Source organism: Ochotona princeps, chromosome 18 (assembly GCF_030435755.1).
Source record: "Ochotona princeps isolate mOchPri1 chromosome 18, mOchPri1.hap1, whole genome shotgun sequence".
Lineage (NCBI taxonomy): Eukaryota > Metazoa > Chordata > Mammalia > Lagomorpha > Ochotonidae > Ochotona > Ochotona princeps.
The window spans coordinates 21,798,826-21,823,810 of record NC_080849.1 but is presented as its reverse complement, the minus strand read 5'-3'; the positions used below and the strand labels follow the sequence as shown (position 1 = coordinate 21,823,810).

The 24,985-nt window shown below is 47.3% G+C and overlaps 1 protein-coding gene across 1 annotated transcript in view; it reads left to right on the top strand.

Moving 5' to 3' along the window:
* The first annotated feature begins 249 nt into the window (after positions 1-249).
* Positions 250-24,985, top strand: part of ARK2C (arkadia (RNF111) C-terminal like ring finger ubiquitin ligase 2C) — a 29,662-nt gene continuing 4,926 nt past the window's right edge. Inside the window, exons 1-4 of the mRNA XM_058676768.1 lie at positions 250-442; positions 11,648-11,963; positions 13,510-13,620; positions 22,919-23,048. Coding sequence (XP_058532751.1) covers positions 250-442; positions 11,648-11,963; positions 13,510-13,620; positions 22,919-23,048 — 750 coding nt within the window. The remainder of the gene's footprint in view (positions 443-11,647; positions 11,964-13,509; positions 13,621-22,918; positions 23,049-24,985) is intronic.

Here is a 24,985-nt window from a genome sequence, read left to right as displayed (position 1 = left end):
GTGAATTTGGTGAATAAGCCAGTGGACAGAAACCCTTCTGTCTGTCCTTTTATCTGGACTGCTGATTGCAGAACTGTGAAGGGCATGAGGTTAGTCTTTTTTTCCCCCAGCTGTGTCAGATCAATTGGTATCTGCATGGTTTCCTACTCTCTGATGAGACAGAACACCTTTCAAGTTCATGTGCATTCACTGAATGTTTGGGACTTCACGCATCACCCTCGTTTCCCATACTGCACTGTGAATGGAGAAATGGACGAGAGCAGTCAGTGCCCCATCCAAGGCACTGACGTCACTGTGCCACCTTTCTGGATCCAAAAAGAGTGCAGTTCCTGGACCAGGAACATCTCTGGTGTCTGGGATTCAGACCAGGGCACCACCGTGGGCACCGTGCTCTCGGGTGGCCTGATGCTGGTGTCTTCCACAGATGAGGTGGCAACTGATAGTCAGAGGGGGAGCTTGGGAAGGTGTATACATATTGTGGTGTCTCCAACTGCAACAAGTCCCTGAGCCCCTTCTCTGCAGCCAGCCTAGCGGTGAATAAGGAACACTTACAGTCTGCAGGGGCCTGTCACAGGAGGTGCATCCTAGTCTTCCATCTGCCAGGCAGGCAAGTGGGATGCAACCCGCTCATTTCACAGATCAGAAAGCTGAAGCCCACATAGCAAGCCAGGTCCTCAGCAGCTCCCCAGCAGCTCCTGGGCTTGCCTAGGGAGCAGCACAGGTGTGGCCTGTGAATCTTTCCCTCCGTACAGCTGGGGTGACCTCGTTAAAAAGAGGCTGATGAGAAATAACCAGGAAGGTCTCTCAGTGCTGCACAGTGGCATAGCGGCACAGCTGCAACAGGCCTGCCTGGGGAGGGTGGATAGGGTTGGGCAGCCAGTGACTGTCACAGTCCAGGCCAGGGCAGCTCAGGGCTGATGGGGTCATGGGAAGTGACCCAAGAGAGGCCTGTGTTGGTTGCCAGGCATCTGGGGCCTGCAGCTTTGAGGCGCCTATAGCTCGGCCTTTGGCAGACATCACCCCTTCTGCCCTCGCCTCTTCTCTCTCTCTCCTTTGCTATTTCTCTCCAAGCTTCTCTCCCTCCTATCTTCCTTTTATATTTTTTACCAGTTCTCTCTCTTTCTCTCTCTCTCACACACATACATACACATACAGAGCACACTCTAAAGTACCTCACAGGGGTGCCCCAAAGTAATAATGAAAGCCAGGTCCCTCTGAAGGCCTGTCAGGGGTGGGTTGGGAGCTCAAAAGATCTTCTGTTTATTGGTACACTCCTCAAGTGGTTGCAATGGCCAGAGCTGAACTTATCTAAAGCCAGGATCCAGGAGCTTCTTCTAGGTCTCCCACGGGAGTGCAGGGTCCCAAGGTTTTGGGCCATCCTCAACAGCTTTCCCTGGCCAGGGGCAGGGAGCTGAATGGGAAGTGGAGCAGTTGGGATATGAACTGGAGCCTATATGGATCCCAGCAGATGCAAGATGAGGACTTTAGCCACTAGGCTATCGCGCCAGGCCCTGAATTTTATTTTTAAAATTGACTTGAGTTTCTATCTAGAAGTTACAGCATTTGGCGGCTATCTCAGCTGATGCCCAGGGAGGTGGTAAGCACAGTTCACTGACCCAATCCAGGCTCATAGCAGGTGCTGCTACCTTGAGTGGGAATGGCAGGAGGAAGGTGCCACATTGGGTCTGATTTTGCATCCTCGTCTGTATCCCTGAAGGGTGGCTCACACTGGCTTCTGGGGGCTTAATCTCTTCTGTGTGTGTTGGATCTGCAGCTTGGCCCTGTTTTCATACCAAAAAATCTGCACCTTCAAGTCTGCTGTGCTTTCAGGCTCATCCTCCACCATGCACATTACAGCTAGAGTTCCTTTGTCCCTCTGCTACCAGGCAAATCCATGCAGTGCTCCAATGCTGGTCGCCAGCTGCTGGGTCACTCCCTGGGCCAGGCATCCATGCAGCGAGGTTCCTAGTACTCACTAGGGCCTGGGTCAGAACCTGCACCAAAAGCAAATGAGATAGACTTTGGCTTTGTAGGATATGTGGGTGTCTTTATCCTTTTTCAAAATTACATTTATTTATTTATGTATTTTTTAAATTTAAAAAGATACAGATCTTTCATCCACTGTTCACTACCCCCAAGCACCTGCAATAGTTGGGGCTGGCCTGGGCTGAAGTCAGAAACCTGAAACTCATACTGGGTCTCCCTGGGATGGTAAGGCCATCACTGCTGCCTCCCGGGGTTGCACATTAGTAGGAAACTGGATCAGAAGTGGAGCAGGGACCTGAACTCAGGCAGTTGGATCTGAAGACAGGTGTCCCAAGAAGCCAAATGCCGCCCTAAGTGTGCAGGCTTCTGCCCCCAGATGCCTTCCATAAAACATCCATGACTGCAGCAGAAAGATTACCATGGAGCTGTCAGCTTGAGACTGGGGAAAGGCATCTTCTGGGATGGGTGATGCCTGGAAACCTGCCCCATGGCCACGGGATTTTCTTCTAGGATCGCAACCTGTCTAACCAACACCCGTTCCAGGCACCTTTCCCTACTCCTGGGTCATGTGGTCAGTGGTGGCTAAACCTTTGTTTGCAGCCTGATTATCTCTTGATGCAAATCCCCTCTCGTTGGTATTATGAAAGCTGGAATTCAATGCCTTGGAAGAAGTGGGATTTTTCACCAGAGACCAAAGATTGGCTCAGGGAAATAGCATCACAATGCTGCTCTGGGCTATTGAGGGACCCCTTTGGGCTGATCCCAGCCAGCTTGGAGATACCCTGGGTGTTCTCTGCTGGATGAAATCAGAATACAGAGACAAGGAAGGAGGCAGAGGCTGGGAGTAAGGGGCTAGGCCTCTTGGGGGTGATCATGTACCGGCAGGAAAGCAGAAAGGTCCGAAAAGCTGGGCTCTCTAGGTGGCCCAATTTTCATTTCTTCTCATCTGATCTGTGACTTGCAGCCCATCAGTTAGCTCATGAAGTGCACCCCAGAGCCTCAATCTTGCCATCAAAGACCGCTAGCTAATCTAGTCCCCTTCCCCAGGTGTAAGGGACGGATTCCTTGTCCCAGATTATAGAAATCAGCATGAGTTGTGGGGTGACTGGGGAGGTATCAGAAATGGAATTCTGAGCCGTTCTGTGGCAGAGGGAAGGGGAAGCTCCTCAGGGTCCAGTTGAGAGGAGCACTGGGAGTCCCACATCCCCTGGCTTGGCCCTGGACACCTGCCTTGTGCTTTGTGTCCCTTGTAGCACTGTGGTGCTGACGTGGCTGGCTCTCTCCTTGCTGCTGCTATGCTCTGGCCTCCCTTCCTACAGCCCCCTGGCTAGGATTTCATGCACCACGAGTTTGGTCAGTTTAGGATCAGCCTGGCCATGAGCAGCAGGGAGAGAATAGGACAGGTGTTTCAGGGACTTCATCTTATCTTTTGGAGGCTTTACAGGCCCCCCAAGTTCCACGGTGCCCCAAGCCATCTCCCTGCCAGGGTCCACTCTCTTCTGCCAGGCATCTGCATGGATGAGGAATTCTGGAGGACAAAATAGCTGTGACCTGTCCAAGTTCCCTCCCAGACTCCCGCACTCAGGTGCTCTCACAGCCCACTCTCTACCAGCACCTAGGTCACCACCTTCCACCCTAAGTTAAGGTGCCCTCAATTGGTTCCGGGGTCCCAGAAGTTTCTTCCCTCCTGCTGATCAGTGAACCCCATGAAACACAAGGCCCAAAGGCCCTAAGGCTCTGTAGGATCTGTCTTATTGTGGAAGCCCCCAGTGAGCTGGAGACTGGCCCACTTCTAAAGCCCGGGGCTCCTCCTTGGCAAGTGGTATGTTCTTAGAGCTGGGTGTGGGGGTGTGCACCGAGGCTATTGATCTGGCCAGAATGGACTGTACCAAGCAACATCACTCACTGTGGTCATCAGCTGCCACTCACGATGACCATCACTCATCATGGCCATCCACTGTCACTGTGGCCATTGGCTGCACCAGCACAGCCAAGGTTCGGAGGTGCTCCTTGGAGATGCCATGCAGCTGCTGTCTCTCTTCTTCATGGTTAATTCCTTGAGCAGGAACAAGCTTATTCCTTGAGAGATGGGAAATGGATGGGGGACCCCCCCCAAGGGCTGTGACTTGGCATTCACATTCAGCAGCCCCCTGAGGTAGGTGGGCTATCTCTAAGAAGCCCACATGTGGCCTTGTATTAGTACAAGAAGCACAGGAGGCAGGAGGAGAGACAGGTAAGGCAGAGGAAGGGACCATGCTAGGACTCAGGAGGCTCTGGCCTCTCCTCTTGACTCAAGGGCCCTTGGTCAAGCCTCCCGGGACTTCCTGTCCAAGGGGACAGAACGAAGTCCCACAGTCCCTGAGCCTCACTGAACTTGAATATCTGTTGATGCCCAGAAGGGCTGAATCTCCTTACCATCGAATAATAAAATACTCAACTTGTCGAAGATAACAAAGCCCTTCTTCCTCCCCCTTCCTTCTCTCTCTCCTTCCTCCCTTCTCATTCTCTCCTTTCTTCTCCCCTCCCTCCTCTCCCCTTGCTCCCTTTCCTTCATTCTGCCACTCCCCATCCTCCTCTGGAATATTCTTAGCCCATTTTATGAACAAAGAACATTTGCCACATGGCTTTGCCCTGACAACACTCACTTCACAGCTTATTATTGGAGATAACATTTGTATAGAAAGAAAACACCAAGTGTAATAGGCTAATGCCACACATTGCATGCAGGGGACTTTCACCCATATCAGAAGGACTTGGAGGGCTCCAGGACGCATTAGCATTTGCCCTAGGCGGTCAAGGGTAGACAGGATGTGACAGGAGGGTGGCAGTGCTGCAGCCTGGGAACAGCCATTGAGGGTGCAGAGGCAGTCAAAGATGCTGGAGGGTCTGGGACAGATGAGAGTAAGGCCACCAGGTCAGAGATGGGGCGGGTGGTGCAGGGTGGGGAGGGAAGGGCAGGCAGGGGTGGGCATGCTGGGAACTGCGCTTTGGGGGCAGCTATTTAGAAAACGAACTTGGAAGGTCAGTGTGGTCTACCTTGCCTTCCCCTGCAACCTGCCCACTCCTAGGGCTGGGCATGGTGACATCACATTCAATGCTCATCCCAGGAGCCACTAGGACCTGGGAACAGGGACCTGGCCTGTCCGGGTTCTAGGCCACTGGGACAGTCACGACAGTGGGTTCATAAACAGCTGCCCAGTGAATAAGGTGAGTAGCTGGAGATACCTGCCAGCAGAGAGATGTCAGCAGCTATGCAGTATCAGGTGTCAGGGCGTGGGTCACTACACGGAAATCTGGGACCCAGAAAAGCTGTTGAGGGGTAGGCATCCTGGCCTCGTGGGTGCAGCCCTGAAGGGGCTAGCCCTGCCTGGCTTTGAACACCTCTTTGAAGCTAGGTTTGACAAGGTCCATGCGAGCAGACATGTACTTTTCCCAAGATTGGTTTCCTGGCCACTGACTGGGGTTGCCACCAGGGAGAAAAGGCCGAGACCTGGCTGCTAAGGCTGAGCATCCCTCCATCCCTCCCCACTCCTCCAGCCCCGCCCATCTCCATGGTTGCTGTCCTGTGCCTTTCTCCCCAGGATACCTATCCTGGTGACTCCCATTCCTCATTCTTTCCACATTTCCTTCCCTCCATCCAAATGCTCTCTCCTCCCCCGGCCTGTGTTCTGTTTCATTGCCCAGCGGGTGACACAGCGTCAATGAGCTGAGGGAAAGCAGGGAATTGGACACCCTGAGAATTGGCCTATGTGGAGGGAGTACCCTGCTGCCTTCCCTGGGGCCACTGATATTCCCAGGGTCCCACATCCTGGAAGATGTGGAGGAGACCAAGCCCTACCTAGCTGACAAGCATGCCACAAGGACTGTGGGCAGGCCTGGGACTGCCATGTCCCTGGGGCAGGATGCAGCTGCCATTGGCATTTGCTGCAGGCCTGGCTGAGGCACCAGGTGCCTCATGGTGCCCTGAGGTGCTGCCTGTTATCTCCCTCCCTCTCCCAGCCCTCCTGTTCTGAGCTTGAAAGAGGTACTTATCCAGCTTGGCATCCTATAAATGTATGTATGTATTAATTTGTTTAAAGATTGACTTATTTGAAAGGAGGAGTTACACACACACACCCCCCTTCCATTGGCTATTTCACTCCAATGGATCACAATGACCAGGGCTGGTCAGACAGAAGCCTGGGTCATAGAACTGCATCCAGGTCTGCCACATGGGTGCAAGGGTCCAACTTGGGTGCATGGGCCCAACCAAGCAATTGGGCTATCCTTCACTACTTCCCTAAGTGCATTAGCAGGGAGCCTAATTGGAATTGGAGCAGCAGGACTTAAACCAGCACCCATACTGGATACTGGTGCCCCCAGAAGCGGAGGTTTAACCTGCTACATCACAATGGCTGCCCTAGGCCTGACATCTTAATGTTGAAAAGCCACTTCCATTCAGGACAAAGGGTGTGTGTACACATGTACTTGCGCATGTGTGTGTACGTGTATGTCAGAGCCTCCAGCTCAGGAGGAGCTCAGCTCTGGGGGAGCCCTTGCAAAGCCTCATGGTCCTGCTGCCTCCTGTTTGCCACTCTGACCCCTGAGCCACCCATACCTTTCTCTGCTGCTCAGCTTTGATAACAGGGTCCACATCTGAAGGCCAGAGGAGACTCCAGATGGTGTCTGCGTGTGTCCTCCCTGGGGTCTCTGTTAAAGGAATCCATGCTAGTCATGTGTGCTATGCCCCTGAGCCAATACCACCCAAAATCCACCTCTAGGTCCTATGACCTTGGTGTTAGAATTTCATCATGGGCATTGGGTGGCACAAACCAGCCACTGCACTTGCTCAGGGCCACCTCTGGCTTCACCAAGCTTCCTGGCTCCCTTTGCTCCTCCTTCCCGCATCAGCACTGAACTTTCAGGGCATAACTGGGCTTACACCTGCACACTATCCTTTACCATACCAACGTTTCAGGCAAGGCCATGGCCCTTTAAAGATGCAGAATTGCTAACTCCACTGAAACTCCCCACCATCCTCAGCCTGCATTCTCTGTCATTCCTTCTCCCTCCTCCCCTGTGGGGCTGTGTGGGCTCTGCCAGCCTCCTATCTGCCCACTTCCCAGCTGCCAGTCTCATTGGGGTTCTTGCCTACAAGGCATGCAGCAGCCACCAGCTTCCAGGCGTTTGTGGAGCACTTGTGTGGCTGTGTGGGCCAGGTGGGCATCAGGTGAGTCCTGTATCTGTGCACTCATCCTGTACCAGCCACGCAGGACTAGACTGGGCCTCTCAACCCTCAGCTCTACGCCCATCTTGCTTAGGCCCCAGTCCCCTCTTTAGGTCCTGCTCCCAGCCAGTTCCCTTTAGGTGCTAATCATCTGCATCAAGTTCTAGCATTCTAAGATGCATGTGTTTTTCTTCTGCAACGAATTGGAGTTTTACACTGCTGTGTTTATTGAATGGGGTACTTCATTTGTTTCTGGGAGTGTCTTCTTTTCCCCTGCTCCCTAGAAAGATCAGTTAGCTCATGATGGATCTCTCAGTGATGGCATCCTAGCCCTGGACAGCTGTGAGACACACAGAGCATGATCAATGACATCTGGAGGGGTGATGCTAGTGGGGACACTGTAGGCTGTCTACCAAAAGGGGCACTAGTGCCCTTCGGCCATCACCAATCATTGCTTTGCCATGCTCCCCCTGTTGTCTGCCCTGAAGACCTTGCTTCTCTGGTCTTCCTTCTCAAATACAATAGCTCTTAACTAATTCTCTTCCATGACATAGAGCCCACCTGAGACACCAAGGGAAATGAACACATAAGTTGGTTTGGATACAAAACATTGGAATCCATGAATAGTTCTTTCTCTTCCAATACATTCTCTTCATGAATGCTCTGAAGTCTCCTTTTTCGACATCCATGTTCCATGAAGCTTCTGAAGTTCACTTTTGTGGCTAAGCAGAGGCCCAGGGAGGGGTGGGGGCGGATGGATATCTGCTGTCCTCATCTCCCTTCCGAGCCATGGGATGAGACTGAGCCTGAATGGCACTGCAGATGGAGATGGCAGGTGAGAGGTGTAGAGTCCCAGAATGGAAGTCCCAGGACCTTTGTCTGCAAAGCCAGTGGACAGAGATAGCCTATGTCTACCTTTCTGTTGCTCTCACTTCCCTGGCAGGCTTCCCTGGACAGAGTGGGCAGGAGGGCAATGGGAGGGAGGAAGCACTCCCTGGCCCACCTCTGCCTCACGGCAGTACTGAAGCCCAGAACTCACCTGTTTGTCACTCTCTTCTTAACTCAGATTCAAACAAGCCTGTCTTCTGGCAGCCTCAGGACTTGGTGTTTCCTTGGTGAGCCTCAGGACAGGGTGTCACCCTGCCTCCCCACCATGAGCCCCTGTTTCTCCCTCTCTGCAGTAGTCAGATGCTCAGGTAATTTCTGAATGCCAACATCAAGCAAGGCGAGTGGGGGTTCTGGAAAAACAAAGGCATGGAGCTCAGCCAAGGGGAGAGGGTGAGTGTAAAGCGACAGCTCAGGTAGACACCAGCAGGTGGTCAGGTGCCAAGTTGAGTGGGGCATTCTGCAGAGTGCAGAGGAGGATGTCCCTGGGGGCCGTGAGGGCAGTGGAGGCATTGTTTTTCAGGAGCTGAGAAGTGCCACCAGCCTTGGAGATGGGGAAGGCAGCTGAAAGGTGGGTGCAGAGGCCCCTCACGGAAATGTGCGGGGATCCAGGGGTATCTAGAACTTTGAGCAGACCATTGTGGGTGTCTTGGTGGGGTCAGGGTGAAGAAGGAGGGTGGAGGTTCAGTATCGGGCCGCGGGGTTTGGACTTTACCCACAAGCAGTGGTGAGCTCCCTATCTCCAGGCAGATCAACCCGGAAGCTGGGCTCCACTGCTCGCTGTGTGTGTGCGGCTGGCTGTTTTTCTGTAGAGTTGTACTGGTTGAGACGGAAGTCACTAACAGCGAATGTGGCTGATCTGAGCTGAACTGTGTTTAGGTGCAAAATATCTATCGGGTTTTGAAGAGTTGGTATGCAGGAATGAACACATTTCAATGATCGTTTATACTAAGTACATGTTGAAGTATAACATTGCTGATACGTAGAGTTACAGAATCTGTAGTGTTTCAATTGATTTCACCTGTGTCTACCAGAAAATTGAACATGCCCTAAATGGCTTAGATGATAACACCATTAGTCCTTCCATTTGCCTTTTTCACCCCATTCCCTTCCCTGGAGATCAAGTCTGTCTTCCACTTCTCTGCCTTCCTACACCTCTTTCCTCTTCCTGCTGCTTTTGTCTCTGCCACATTGACCATTTCCTCCTTTTCTGGTCACGTGTGATGGTTGCCTTGCTTTCTTAGCATGCTTTTACAAATCATTCCCAAATTCCCTGTCAAGGTGTAACATGGCTTCAAATATCATTTTCATGGTGCCAGATTTATTACCATTTTTTTTGTTTCTGTCTCAACCCCTTCAGTGATCCCACTTCTCCACCCCCCAGAAAATGATTGTTCAAGTCTCCGTAGAGCAGATTGCTTGGTAATCCCCTGCTCTCAGGGTGCAGACCCCAATTTTACTGTTTCTCAATCTTGGTATGTGAGAGTACCTCCCAGAGAAAGGGGCTGAGAGGATTAATTCTTTTGAGACCCAGCTTGCTTGAAAATGGTTTTATTCTACTGTCACACTCAATTCAAGCTTTGCCTGGGCATAGAAGTCTAGATTGAAATTCATTTTCCCCTCTTCATACCTTGGAAGGAGTTGCTCCTAGCTTTTGAGCTTCTTAGCTTTGCTTTTGGAAAAAAATCTCATGCTTTTCTGATTTCTGATCCTCTGCATATGATCTGTTTGCTTTCTCCCTGAGAAGTGCTGGATGGCATCTTCGCCTGTTTGGACTGCACAGTGCGGTGCCTGGGTGTGGGGTTCCTGTCCCCAGCTCTTGCTGGGCTCTCGGAGGGGTCTGTTCTGTACCACTTCAGTGCTGAGGGACACTTCTTTTGCAATCTTTTTCCACATTTTCCTTCTGGTTGTTCTTCTGTTTTCTCTTATGGGTGAAATGTAGGCTCTTCCGACCAGACTCCTCAATGTTTTCATCTCTGCTTTCTTCTTCCTCATCTCCTGTCTTCTCTTTGCTTCAAGGAAGATGTCCCCAGCTCTGTTTTACAACACAGCGGCTGAATCTGTTCTTTAAAAAAAAATTCTTCTATTTTATTTGAAAGGGCAGAGAGAAGAGAGACAGAGATCTCTTCTATCAACTGATTGACTCCCTTAAATGCCTGTAATAGCAAGGGTTGGGTTGGGCCAAGCTAAAGGCAGGAGCCTGGAACTCCAAATGGATCTTCCGTGTGGGTGTAGGGGCCAAGCACCTGAGTTGTTCCCTGCTGCTTTCCCACAGGCATCAGCAGGGTGCTGGATTGGAAGCAGAGCAGTTGGGACTCCAGTGCTCTGGTGTGGGTTGCCGGCACCATTAGCAGTGGTTTAACTCGTTGTGCTGCACCAACCCCTCAGTGCTCCTTTAAAAGAGCTTTTGCACCTTATTTCTCTGAGGATATTATTGATAGTGTTGGTTTTGTTCTGGTCCTTGTACTGTCTCTCTTTCTCTGAGTTTTCTTCTTTAAAATCTGTTTCCTGCTCCTTCTCTTTTCTCTTGGGCCTCCTCCCTAGGAGACTTGTCACGCTTGGATTGTCTGTGTGTGCTGAAAGGTGTCCCAATTAGAGATGAGCAGAGTTCTGGGTGCATGTGTGAGAATGGGCTTGTCACTGCACGGGCTTGTCATTACAGGGTGGTCAGTGGGGTTGCAACCATTTTCTTGGATTAAGCAGATAGAACACTTTCTAGAAGCATTGATCTTCTTTTGAGATGCATTGCCCAGTTTGGTATCTGGCAGGGAAAGGGCATACACTGGTGCCAATGTTTTTGAAACCAGACAGAAGAGGCAGTGACTTCCAAAGTTCCATGCCTAGGCTTTTGGGAATTTTGGCGTGATGCTGCACCCCCTTCCCTCCTCTGTCTCATGTAACCTCTCAGTCACTGTCATGCATGGGGAAGGGGAGAAGCCCTGGGTATAACAGTCCTTATTATCCAGGCTGGCACCCCCACCTCCCAAGGTAGCCACTGCCTCCTGGGCTCATATGTGACATCACTCCACTCCTGGATGAGGGTCTCTTCAGTGGGTGCTTGGTGATTGTTCCATCTGCTTTCCACCTTCCAAAAGTCTCTTGGCATTTCTTGCTTGCCTGATGTCGTCACCTCTCCTGTTCCTTCCTCCCTTGTCTGCTTAACTTCTTTTTATTCCCTTCTTCTCTTTTTGATGGACTGTGGGGAGGAGCATTTGTGAGGTTGAATCTGCCTCCTTTAGCAGGGAATTTCTGCAAATTCTTCTGGGGTTGTATTTTTGCCTAGACTAGGCTTTCTTATTATCAAATGCAGTGTCAGAACTTGAACGAAATGCAGCTTGAGCCCAGTTTATACCTGGATATGGTTGCTTTTAAATATTATTTAAATTTTTTGGTGGGATTTTAAAAAAAAATTCCTTTCTTAAAACTGCACGCAAGACAACTCTTTTTCTCTCTGAAAACCAGAACTTCTTTGAGCGGACTCCTGGACAGCCAAGGTTTCGTTGAAGGTCAGAGTGTGGCCGGCAGGGGGCGCGAATTCTTACGGAACCTTCTCTGTCCTTGTCTCCTCAGGTGCCCCCTTTCAAAGGTCTCAGCATCCTCACGCTACCTCCTGCCGCCACTTCCACTTGGGTCCCCCGCAGCCGCAACAGCTCACCCCGGACTTCCCGCTGGCCCACCCCGTGCAGTCGCAGCCGGGCCTCAGCGCCCACATGGCCCCGGCCCACCAGCACAGCGGCGCCCTGCACCAGTCACTGACCGCGCTGCCCACCCTGCAGTTCCAGGACGTCACAGGTCCCTCCTTCCTACCTCAGGCCCTGCACCAGCAATACCTCCTGCAGCAGCAGCTCCTGGAAGCCCAGCACCGCAGGCTCGTCTCGCACCCCAGGTGGGTGCAGCTCGGGGCAGGGCCAGGGCGCGACCAAGGAAAGGTGGCAGAGAGGGGGGTGCTGCGGATTGGTATACCTGGGCTGAACCAGTACTCACCCAGTGGATGTCTGCCAAAGGTAGCTTTTGCTTCAGTTGGGTGCAGCAGTTTCAGGCAGAGAGAGTTGCACTTTGGGAACCCCTCAGATAACAGAGTTAAGTTGCCCACGTGTGGACTCAACTGGGGAGCATGGAGATCCCTGATGTTCACAGTGGAATTCTGCACTCCATAACAGGACATTTCATTAGGGGATCCTTCCCGCTCCCTGCAGCTTCATGCCCCTCTAATCCCAACGCCAGAGAACCCCACAGAAGGAGGTGACAGATGCCCGCCCTGCTCAGAAAATCCAGCTGTATACTTAGGGTACAAAGAGAGCGTGTGAGTGGACACTGACTGCAGGAGTCTAAGGTAGCTATGAGATGCTGGGCAAGCCACTCTGTCTCTCTGAGCCACAGTTCAAAAGCAGGAGTTGGACAAGACCAGTGGTTCTCAAACTCCTTGGTCTTGGGATCTTTTTCAACACTCATAAAAAATAGTTGAGGACCACAGACAGCTTCTGTTTATGTGGGCTGTGGTGATGGATGCTAGCCATATTAGAAATTACAACTGAGAAATTAAAAACTATCCATTGATTTGTTTAAGGGTAACAAGCCCATTTTATTTTAGCACTAATGATACAGTAGACAAGAAACAGCCAACATCTATCTATCTATCTATCTATCTATCTATCTACCTATCTATAGTGAGGCAGGAGGCTGTTTCTATAAAGCATATTTTCAGATCTGTTTATTTTGTACCTCCATAGAAGGCAGTTAGCTGCATGGTGTCTGCATGCTCACAGGTCATGTGAAGTCCTCACTGGAAAGTGAATAACCTCATGGTGCTGTCAGGAAAATGATTGGGAACTCTCAGGACCACCTGACAAGCTTGCAGGGATTCCTGTTGAGACCCTGTGTGTCCATATTGGTGGAAATTGGTGCCTGGGACAGGAGGTGAGGGTTGAAGGAGGTCAGAGGCAAGAAAGATTGCCTGTTGAGTGGTCAGGGGTTTTTTCCTGGAGGAGGTGGGCTTTGAGGGAGGATATGAAAGCTGGGAAGTGTGCAGAGAAGAATTAAGGGAGAAACATGGCAAGAGAAAAAGGGATGCCTAGAGGTGGGGGAAGGCTGCAGGAGGAGGCTTGAAGAGGCCCCACCCAGGGCAGAGAGATACAGTAGGAAGAAGGCTGGGTGACATGCCTGCAGCAGACACAACTTGGAAGAGACCTCAGAGTTGTGGCTGTTCAGGAGCTGATTGGCCCAGGTTGCCACCTGCCACCAGTTGGGGAGCTCCTTGGCATTTGCTTGGTGGGCTGTGGGCTCTGTGTGTGTGTGTGCATAGTGGGGCTAGGGCAAGAATACCCCACAGCAGTGGGCCCTCCTGGGGTTGGCTGGGTCCCTCAGAGCTCCAGGGGGCTGGGTTGGCCCAGGCAGCCTTGGATCCCATGGGCCCTCCTTGCTCTCTGGTGCAGGCGAAGTCAGGAGCGTGTGTCCGTCCACCCCCATCGCCTCCACCCCAGCTTCGACTTCAGCCACCAACTGCAGACACCCCAGCCCAGGTATCTGGCTGAGGGCACTGACTGGTGAGTCTTCGGGGCTCCTGGGGGAGGAAGGGTTGTCAGATCCACAGTCTCTGTTTTTCCTTCCCTTTGACTCATACCGGCTGCTTGATCCTCAGCCCCCAGCCTGTTCCTGTGCCTGACTGCCCTCAGGGCCAGATGGCTTCACCTGGCCTGGTGCCAGCAATCGACTCAAATTTCACTGGGCTGCACCATATGCCCAATCCAAGGCTCGGGGTCATGGCTTGTGGGGAAGAGGAAGACACTGTTGCAAAAACATTTCCCCAGCTCAGTGGGGACTGTGAACCAGTGGTTCCTGGGTGGGGGCTGAGGGCTGGGGGAGGAGGAAAAGAGAGAAGTTCCAGGAGTTGGAGTGGTCAGGGAAGTCTGCTTGCAGGTGGTGGGTCTTGAGGCATCCACAGAGATGTGCCAGGAAATACTAGCGAGGCAGCGCAGGGTGGGGTGGTCAGTGTGAACATAAAACCCTATTACGCTTGCAGGACCCAGCAAGAGAAAGAGGCCATGAGGATTCTGTCGAGGGCTTGGTTGATGCATTTTGGTGGTCAGCAGAGCCTGGGAAGTCTTCCCACAATGCCCTGCACTCAAGACACAGGCATTGGTCGTCCTGAGGTGCAGTGTTGTTCATTGTAGACCATAGGTTCCATCCACTCTGTGGTTCAGCTGATCTTAATAGGGTCTCATCAGGGCCCTGAAATACTTTAAATGGTGTGTGGGTGGCCCAAAGTCTAGAGATACAGGGCAACATGCCTGCAATTTGTTTTCAAATAGTTCAGGGGGAGAAACTACACATGCATGCATGTATGTCCACAGAGGTGTGTATTATAAATCTGCGCATACACATGTTTGCACATACTTGCACCTATGCATGCAGGATGTACATGTATGAGTATATATATGTATACATGTGCATTTGTATGTGTGGGATGGGGTATTTGTGTGGAGGGAGAAAGAGACAAAGAGAAGGAAAGAGCAATGCAGTGAGCTAATAAAATGGTGACATTTGTGCAATCTAAGTGAAGGGTATCCAGGAATTCTTTATGCTGCTCATGCAACCTTTAGAGTGGCAATGCTTTTTAAAAGAATGGAACCAAAGAGCCTTCTGTGGGAAAGGCTGGTCGATCTGAGTGCTCCTAGAAGACACCTCTAGGAATGGAATGGAGCATTCCATGGCTCTAGCCCCTGCCTGTGCTCAGCCACACTCCACATTAAAATGAACAACTGTTTCGGAGATAAATTGCGCTGCCGCCAACTTCAGCTCAGCCTTTTTCTAATTAGCAGATTCAAATGAGGAAGATTTAATTGCAGTTTGGATTAAATTCTGTCCCTCAGTAGTCAAGTTAATTTCATCTAGTTCAATTCATCAGGCACAGAGCACCCAGAGCTCTTTCTAAGGCTCAGGGTTTCAAACACATGCATTGGTCTCACAAGGCTGGTGGAACTGGGCAGGAGACCCTCCTCTGTCTTTCCTTATGTAGCCAATCCTCCTCTTGCTTCTCCTTCAGTTCAAACCCTCCATGTTCCTGGCCCTGTTGGTCCCAGGAGACGTAAAGAATGGGGTCCTGAGTCCCACGTGTGTCCAGCCCCCAGCCCTTTCTGCTGTCCTGTCCTTGTGTTCCAAGCAGGAAGTCTCTGAGGGCAGGAAGTAACAGTTTCTCTTGTCCCATGATGAGCTCTGCCCTAGCCAGGTTCAGTGAAGGGATGATGAGGGCTTTCCCGGGTGATGGTGGTCATGGTAACAACATCCCACCCTTCTTTCCCAGAGAGGCCTCTTATGCTAGAAGGTGGGCAGCCTGGTTACTGCAGGACCAGTAGTGGCTCACAGAAGTGTTTATAGCACCCACACCCCTCCCCAACTCTGCCCTGGGTCATTCTGGGAGTCTCACCCCAGGCCTGAGGCTGCCCTGGGGCATCTGAACTCTCCTAAGAACTTCTCCCAGCTGGCCATTCTGGCCTGATTGTGTGGAAGCAGCAGGCAAAGGCCTCACATCCCACTTCCATTCTGAGTCTGGAGTCACCCCCAAATGGCACTTTGGAGTCCAGCTCACTGGTAAGAGCCTGGTGAAGAATTTAGACTGCATAGCAGCTGGACACCATCATATGCAAGAACACTGTCATTGCCAAGTCCAGTTCAGGTTGATATTTACTTGCTAATGACAAGAAGAACCATCTGTGGCCAGGCCCACAAGACAGCTTCAGGTCCTGGGTCCAGGAGAGCCTTGTGGCTTCCAGCCCCGGGAGCTGCTTCTGGGAACTCCGCACCTCCATTTCAAAACTCAGTAAGGTGCCCCAGGCCAGAGGCAACAGCAGAAAGATGAGAGGCCACTTCCAAGGCATATCTGACCAAGAATTCTTGAGAAATTGTGGGGCCAGGGAGGGATTTTCTGAAGAGATCAAAAGCAGGGGCTTTGCAAGGCCAGGCTCAACATGGAAAATTTAGTCAGGGCCTGCCCAAGGCAAAGCGAGGATAGAAAGTCTCAAAATCCCAATGTCACCTGCCCTTCTGTTCCTGGATGATTTGAAGGTGTTCCTTCTGAGACTCTGGCTTTTCTCTGGCTGCTTAGAGCCTGCCTGTGCCTTCCTATCCAGGAGGAGGCTGTGTCGTGCTGGCCAGACCATACATCCCATGTAGACGCACACAGCATGTAGACAGAGATGACAGCCAGTAGTGTACTATGTCATACAGATGCCAATACAATACAATAGTTTTGCTTCTTGTGCATTTCTGAAGCTGTATACCGTCTTGACTTGGAGAAGACATCACTTTTGCACAGTAAGTCGACTTTTTAAATTCCTTTTAAAAATTATAGAATATGCTGGATGATATAACATCAAGAGCACACTATAATGAACTCCTATTTGGCTTTGACATCAACCCCATAGCCAATTTGGCTAATTTTGCTTCATTGCTACACTCACTTGGTCTCTCATCTTTGCTTTTATTTGGAAACAAATCCAGACATCCTGTCATTTCCTGTGTAAATATTCCGCTCCGTACTTTATGAGATCCTTACTACAATTTCATTATTAATTCTGAATACTGTTAATAACAATTTTAATATAATCAAGCATCCAATCAATGTTCCATTTTCTCTGATTGGTACAGTTGGCTCTGATGGAGGCCCAAATAAAGTTCATACAGTGACTGGTTGATTGTCTCATTATTGGATTTCAATTACAAAAATTTTGTTAGGAACCTTTACATCACTCTTCAGTAGTGATAATGGTCTATACTTTTGGGTTTTATTTTTTTTTTCCTCAAAATGTGGCTGTGTCTGTGTGTGTTTAAAACCAGTATGATGTTTGCCTCATTAAATAAGTTGGGCAATGCTTTCTAATCTATTTTCTAAAAGAGTTCGTATAGGGTTGACGTTTTTTGTTTTATCTTAATGTTTTGTGGAATCCACTCATGAAACCATCTGGGCCTGGAGATTTCTTGACAAGAAAAGTTCTAAATTACGAACTTAATTTCTTTAATAGTATCATTACTATTCAGGCTTTTTCTAGCTATAAAGGTTAGCTTTAATAATTCATGTCTTTCAAGAAGTTTTCCCATTACATTGAATTTCTGGACATAAAAGCGTTTATATATTTCTATTATCTATAACATCTGTAGAACCTGTAGTGATGTTCCCTCTTCCAGTCTTGATACTGGAGATTTGCATCTTCTTCCTTGTTCTTGGTCAGTGTAGCTAGAGTTTCATCAATTTTATTGACCTCTAGAAACAGCCTTTGGTTCTGTCATTTGCTTTGCATTTCTGAGCTTGGCTTTATTTATTGGCTTCATTTGTTTATGTTGTCTCACCTCCGCTTATTTTCATTTTTTTCCCCTCGAGCTTCTTATAGTGAAACCTTAGATCATGACTTTGGATCTTTCTTCTCTTTTACAGCAGCAGACAAAGCTGTGAATTTCTGAGAATTTTGTAATTTCCACCATAATTCATTTTGATCCTGGTTTACTTAGGAGTCTGCTGACTTTATGAAAGTTTGAGATTTTTCTATAAATCTTTTTGTTATTGATTTGTAATTCTAATTTTTATATATTGACAAAGATTTATTTTATGATTCAGCATACCTTCCACTCTAGGAAATGTTCTGTTATTAAAAGCATGTGTAATCTATTTTTGTTGAGTGTTCACTAAATGCCAATTAGATCAAGTTGGTTAATCGTATCCATGGCTTTCATATTATTATTGAATTTTTTATCTTCTTGTTCTGTGAATTATAAGGGAAGACAACTGAATTTGTCTATTCCTATTTTGAGTTTTTTACTTTTTGCTTTACTTATTTTGGTTTGTAATACATAGGCATTAAGGCATAGGTATTTTCCATGTATATTCAGACATAAATCCTGCTATGCCATCATGAGGAATTAATCCTTTCATGATTCTGAAATGTGCTTAATTGTCTTTGGCAACATCTCTTGGTTCAAAGTCTACCTTGTCTTATGTTAACCTAGCCATTTCAGCTTTCTTCCATTTAGTGCTTGTGTATTCTCTTTTTCCTTATTCATTTCTGACCCATTGGTCTCTTTACATTTGAAATGGGATTTTAATTAATTAATTACAGTTTTATATTGTTGTTGACTTGTTTTCCAGCTGCTGAATTCGTTGGCTGGAGTCCTTAAATTATTTGTACTTAGTGTGATTATCTATATGATTTGTATAAATTCAGTATCCTACTCCTTGTTTTCTGTTGGTCTCATCTTTTAAAAATGTGTTTTTCTGTATTTCATGTCTTGTTTTGGATTAGTTTGGTGTTTTCAGGATTAAATATTGAAATAATAGTCATCCATACACATATTTGGTTTATTTTACTTTACCCTGAAATAGAATTATGTCACCTTTTTATGTAAAAGTATTAGAACAGTACATTTTCATTATCCTGTTTCCATCTTTGTTATTAGTTTTGGAAGTTTTACTTCTGCAAGTGTTCCAATAATCACAAAAAATGTACTCATTTTTGCTTTAAGCAAACAAACTATGGCCTATGGATCAAATCTGGTCTGCTCCTTATTTTTATGAATAAATTTTTGTTGCAACTCAGGCACAACTGCTTGTTTCCATGTAGAATGTTTATGATTGCTTTTTTTTTTTTTTTACTGTATGGACATTTGAACAGTTGCGACAGAAATTGTATAGCTTTGAAGCATAAAATATTAGCTATCTAATCCATTACAAAATTTGCAAAGTTCTGCTTAAATAGTCAATTAAAAAATTTTTTTTTTGTAAGGGGAAAAGAAATCTTGTATTTCCTGCATATGTCTCATTTCTGGCATTCTTTCTTTGTATGGATTTGAGCTTCTATTTGGTCTTCGTTTCCTTCAGTCTCGTGAGCTTCTTTTAACATTTCAAGTGCTGGCAGCACAATCTCTCAACCTTTGTCTGAAGAAGTCTTTATTTTGCCTTCAGTTTGAAAGATATTTTTGCTCAGCACAGACTTCTGGGTTGACAGCTTTTTCCCTCAGCATTTAAGATGTCATTCTGTCATCCTCTGGCTTGCTTTGTTGCTAATGAGAACTCTGTGTTCTTATCTGTGTTCTTCTGTGTCTGAAGAGTCTTTTAAAATTTGTTATTGTTTTTTTGGAGAATTTGACTATTAGGTGTCATAGGGTGATTTTGAAAACTATTTTTCTATTTACATTTTATTTGAATGAGGGAAAGAGCGAGAGGGAGAGAGACAAACACACAGAGTGAGAGATTGTCTATCCGTTGGTTCATTCTCCAAATGCCTGAAACAAAGCCAGGGGCCAGAAATTCAATCACGAGTGGCGGGGATCCAAGCATCTGAGCCACTGTCTGCTGCCTGCCATATTGTGCAGTAGTAGAACACTGTATTGGAATGGGGCGAGGCAGGGCTGTAGCCAGGCATTCCTGACCTGGGGATGGGCATCTCAAGCAGTAACTTGACTGCTGTGCTGCACTTGACCTTTGGTAATTTTTTTCCTCTCTCTGTGTGTTATATTACTTGGTGTTAGTTGAGCTTTTTGTCAAATCAGGAAAATTTTCAGCCATTTTTTCCTATGTAATTCCTTTGAGATATTTTAATTGCTCTGTCTTCAAATCACTAATCTTCTTTTCTGTAGAATCGAAGCTACTGCTGATACAATGCAGCAAATTTCTCATTTTAGATACTCTGCCTTTAATCTCGAGAGGCTCCATTTGGGTCATTCTAAAAATCTCTTCCGTTTTCCTCTTTCTATTTCTATTTTATCTTCTGTTTTTGAATATGATTGTTATTATTTAATCATTTCTGTCATTTCTTGGTCTTTGGGTATTTTTACTGTTTGATTTTTCATCTGAATATAGAAAATATTACTCTCTTTCTTGGCTCATCCTGCCATTTTTCATTAAATGATGGTCATTATGAATTACACATTGTTGAATAATTCTATTTGACATATTCATTCGCAGGGGTGGGGAACATCTGGCCCATAGATCATGTATAGTCTGTGAAATCGTGTGGTCTGGCCCGACCAGGGCAACCACAGGCAGGACTCGGACTCAAGATTTAATAGATCTATAGCAGACTGATTTCTAAGTTGATAACTTTGTATGGCCCATGAATAATGATACAGATATTCAAACAGCTCTGGCAGTAAAGAGGTTCCTCATTCTCAATTTAGGGAATTGTGGGCTATTTTCCTGACAAGCTGCACTTGCAGTTCATCCTTCTGAGGCCTGTTTGTAAGTCTTCCTTTAGCATGTCTAGAACAACTCTAGGGCGAGCATTACCCTCTACTGTTCCTAAGATAACTTAAGGTTCTCCTGGGGTCTCTTTGGAACACCCTGACTTTAACAAGTACTCTCCAGGCCATTTTGTTGGAATGGGAATGCGACCCGGTTCTGTGTGACTTCCGGACACCAGTCACCTATTCCTTGGCTGCTCTTTAGCTCAGCTTGGAGTTCTACCCACTGCATGTTTGTCTTAGCATTCAGCAAAGACTCTAGTGGACCCCTCTGTAGAATCCTGGAACTATCATTCTGTGCAGCTTCCTCCTTTTTAAGACACTGTGCCACAACTTTCCAAATACTCAGCCTCCTTAGACTAAGACCCCCAAGTCCTCAGGTGATCAAGAGTACCGTGCTCTGTTGGGATGACCTCCCTGCTTCTTCCTGGAACATATCTTCCTGAACAAAGCCAAGGTGGCTGTGGGCTTACCTCACTTATTTTCCTTCTCTCAGGAATCACAGCTCTGTACTACTCACCATGCAATGTCTGTAAAATAGATATTTCATAAATTCTGTTTTATTTTCTTTTTTTTAACATATTTTATTATTGTACTTCAAATACCAAAAAATGATAGAAGCAACATACAAAGTAAAATTATAAAGCAGCTCAACACATAAATAAAGATAGAAAGATTCTTGACAAAATGTTGTTAAGTCTTGCCTGGCAAAACTTAAAATGATAATACGTCAAGACAATATATTTTATATCCCTTAAATGGAAGGTTAGTTCGTCTTCTAATACCTATCTAATCAACAAAAATATTATCATAACAAATTGGCAAACAAAAACCATGACCATCATCATCAAAGAAAGGGCCTTTCATACAATTTGAGCACATCATTTTTAAAAAAGAAAATACTCTTATTAACGGGACATAATATGATTAAACCATCAAAGAAAATTACTTTTTTTTTTACTATTTTTTCGGATTGACATCATTTCATAACAGCCTCATCGATCACAGCAACAATAACAACAACAACAACAACAACATCAACAACAAATTGTAGCACCCTGATAAAATAATGTTCATGGGCAAAGGAAATGTTTTATTTTCTATACGCTTACAGTGGGAAAGTTACTCATCACAGCTAGAGGCAGTTATTTCTTTAATGAGCCTGTTTCTTTTTCCTTTTAAATGTATTTATTGAAGAAACCAGGCTGTTTTTCTTGCAAAGTTTTCCCTTATCTAAATTTTCTTGTCACATTCTGGTGGTATCACTTTCACTTATGATGTTTCTTGGTTTAATTCTTTTGACCTATATGTTGGCAGTTAAAGCCAGAGAGAGAGAGAGAGAGAGGGAGAGAGAGAGAGGGAGAGAGAGAGAGATCTTCCATTTGCTGTTTCACTCTCCAAAATGCCCACAACCGCCGGGACTGAGCTAGGTCAAAACCAGGAGCCGGAAACTTCATCCAAGTTAACCACATGGATAATGGGAACCCAACTACTTGAGCTATTACCTGCTGCCTCCCAGGGTGCATATTAATAGCAAGCTGGACCAAAAGCAGAAGTAGGGCTGGAACCCAGTAACTCCAAAGTGGGATGTATGTGTCCAAAGCAGTGGATTAACCCACTCTACAACATTCACCCTCAGATCCAGCTTGGATTTCTTGACAAAAACAGCACAGAGGTGATGGCATGTTCATGGCTGCATCAGCAGGCACTGATGCCTTGTTGTCTGTCTCCTGTTGTGAGGTTGGCATTGATGGCTGATCTTTGTCTGGATCCTTTATTTCCTTAGGGGCTACAAATTTCTGACGAATAGTTCAATCACTCCTCATTCATGAATTAGCTGGGAAACCTTTATAAAGAGAAATTTCCTCTCATCAATTATCTAGTTACAGTGACGTTGTAACTTCTTGTTCTTTCCCTTTATGTACTGATGTTGAGATGAAGCATGAATTTCCTGGTGTTCTTCTGAGAGGCTCCATTTATGCAGCATGGTTTCATGCTCTGGCATTTGAATCTGGTCTTTGCGTTTAGTGTCTATCACACTCTGGCTATTGACATGCAAATTGACCTGTGCCTACTGGAAGCCTCTTCATGGTGGTTCCTGAGCCTTTTGGCCTTTACCTGATAGAGAGAGAGAGAGAGAGAGAGAGAGAAAGAGAGAGAATTAACCACTGGTTCAAATGCTGGCAAATGGTGGGGGTTGGAGCAGTCTGGAGCCAGGAACTGCAAACTTCATCCATGTCTCCCACATAGGTTGCAGGGACCCAAGCACTTGAAACGTTCTCCACAGCTTTCCTAGGAGCATTAACAGGATTGGAAGCGGGGATGACTGGGTGTTCCAGTCTGGGATGCCAGCCATGCAGGTAGCAGCTTAGTTCACTGAGCCACAATGCTCCTGCCCCTCCAGGAGAGTTTTGCTGACTCAAGTTGAATGATGCTTTAGTCTCACCTTACGTATTTTCTCTCCAGATATGAAATGAGCCCTTTGTTCCTTTTTAATGTAATCCATGCATTTTTCAGTGAAATGAGTTTTCCAATGCTTTCAGGAGTGGGAGTTGGGAAGGCTGGGGGTGGCCAGCCTGTCAGACTCTGTGCTTCACAGAACCTGTGTCCCTGCAGGGATCTCAGTGTGGACGCCGGCTTGAGTCCTGCCCAGTTCCAGGTGCGACCCATCCCTCAGCACTATCAGCATTACCTGGCAACTCCTCGAATGCACCACTTCCCCAGGAACTCGTCCTCCACACAGATGGTGAGTGACAGGGCTGTGCCGGGAAGCTCTCCTGTTTCCTACTGGATGCCATAGGTGCGCTGCGACCCAAGGCTCTGTTCTGCCCTGGGACCTCCACCCCGGACTTCTGGCTGTCTTGTGTCCCAGATCCTCCATGTTCTGGCTCCCAGAAGGCTATCTGCTCCTGTTCTCTGCCCCCCAACCCTGGTTCTACTTTGGCTTGGGGAGAGGGTATGGGAGGGAGGTGCTGGCCTAGAAGCAAATGGAGCAGAGGGGCACTGGGTTGGAAAGGGGCAAGGTGGGCAGTCGTGGTCAGTGGGGGCAAGGCTGTAGGCCTAAAGTGAGGCAGGGTGGGTCTCATACGTCCTGTGACCACATTCAGCTGAATTGCAGCATTATAACATAATTTATTTCAATTACTGAGTCATTCGTAGCCCATTTATGTGTTGTGCTTTCACCCTGGCCCTGACCCAAGTCCTGAATCATAATACTGTTTTGGAAGACAGTGTAGAACAGGGGCAAAGGGAGTGGATTCTGATGTCCAGCTGCCAGGAACTTAAAACTTGGTTTTGTCTCTAAGTTGCTTAACTTGGGCCAGCTACTAAATCTATCTGTGCTTCACTTCTTCCATCAGTAAAATGGAATAGTAATTTCACCCACATTTTATATCAAGCAAGATAATTGAGTCATGTGATCAGCTCAGAAAAAGGCCTGCTATGAAGCAAGTGCTCAGTTGTACTTTAGTTTTTAAAAAATATTTATTTGATGGAGAGGGAGGGAGGGAGGTAGAGAGAGAGAGAGAGAGAGAGAAAGAGAGAGAGAGAGAGAGATCCTATTTATGCTGGTTCATTTTCCAAAATACCTGTAATGGCCAGGCCTGGGATAGGTAGAAGCTGGGAGCCAGGAACTCAATCAGGTCTCCCAAGTGGGGAGCCTGCCATCGCCACTATTTTTTTCTTTTTTTTTAAAAAACTACATTTATTTCATTTTATGACACAGTTTCATAGGCTTTGGGATTCCCCCAACCCCTCCCCAAACCCTCCCCCCACCCCTCCCCAAACCCTCCCCCCTCACATTGAATTCCACTACATTGTTACAGTAGTACAGATCATAACCAGTCATGATTCCTTCATTGCGGGCATGGACCATGCAGAGTCCAGAATCTTATTGTCCAGATAAATTCAACAGTTTCATTGGGAAACCATCCCTGGTCTGAAAGTAGGGCTGGCAGAATATCATCCCCTCCAGTGAAAAGCCCCTACACAATTTCAGCAACAATTTACAACATCATGAAGTTAATTGACATGGTATTGAGTGACCAGTATTTTAGAAAATGTAAGTTCTTAACCACATCCTGTAACTACTTCATTGACATCTCAATTATAGTTTATAGACAACTGGCTGCTATACACCTTAAAATAGTTATATGGTACTATTTAGCTGTCTCATGTCTATTTTCATTATGTATTTAGCGGCTTAAAGTATTCAAACAGGTTTGTTTTTTTATATAAAGATTTATTATTTTTATTACAAAGTCAGATATCCAGAGAGGAGGAGAGACAGAGAGGAAGATCTTCCGTCCGATGATTCACTCCCCAAGTGAGCCGCAATGGGCCGGTGCGCGCCGATCTGAAGCCGGGAACCAGGAACCTCTTCCGGGTCTCCCACGCGGGCACAGTGTCCCAATGCATTGGGCCGTCCCCGACTGCTTTCCCAGGCCACAAGCAGGGAGCTGGATGGGAAGTGGAGCTGCCGGGATTAGAACCGGCGCCCATATGGGATCCCAGGGTGTTCAAGGTAAGGACTTTTAGCCACTAGGCCACGCTGCCAGGCCCTCAAACAGGTTTATACCTCAAATAAACCATATGATAACAATTGAAGAGCACAACAGTTTTAGGAGTGTTTGTGCAGAGATATCTTCAATACCTTAGTGAGGAGTAACTAATCTTTGTGTCCTG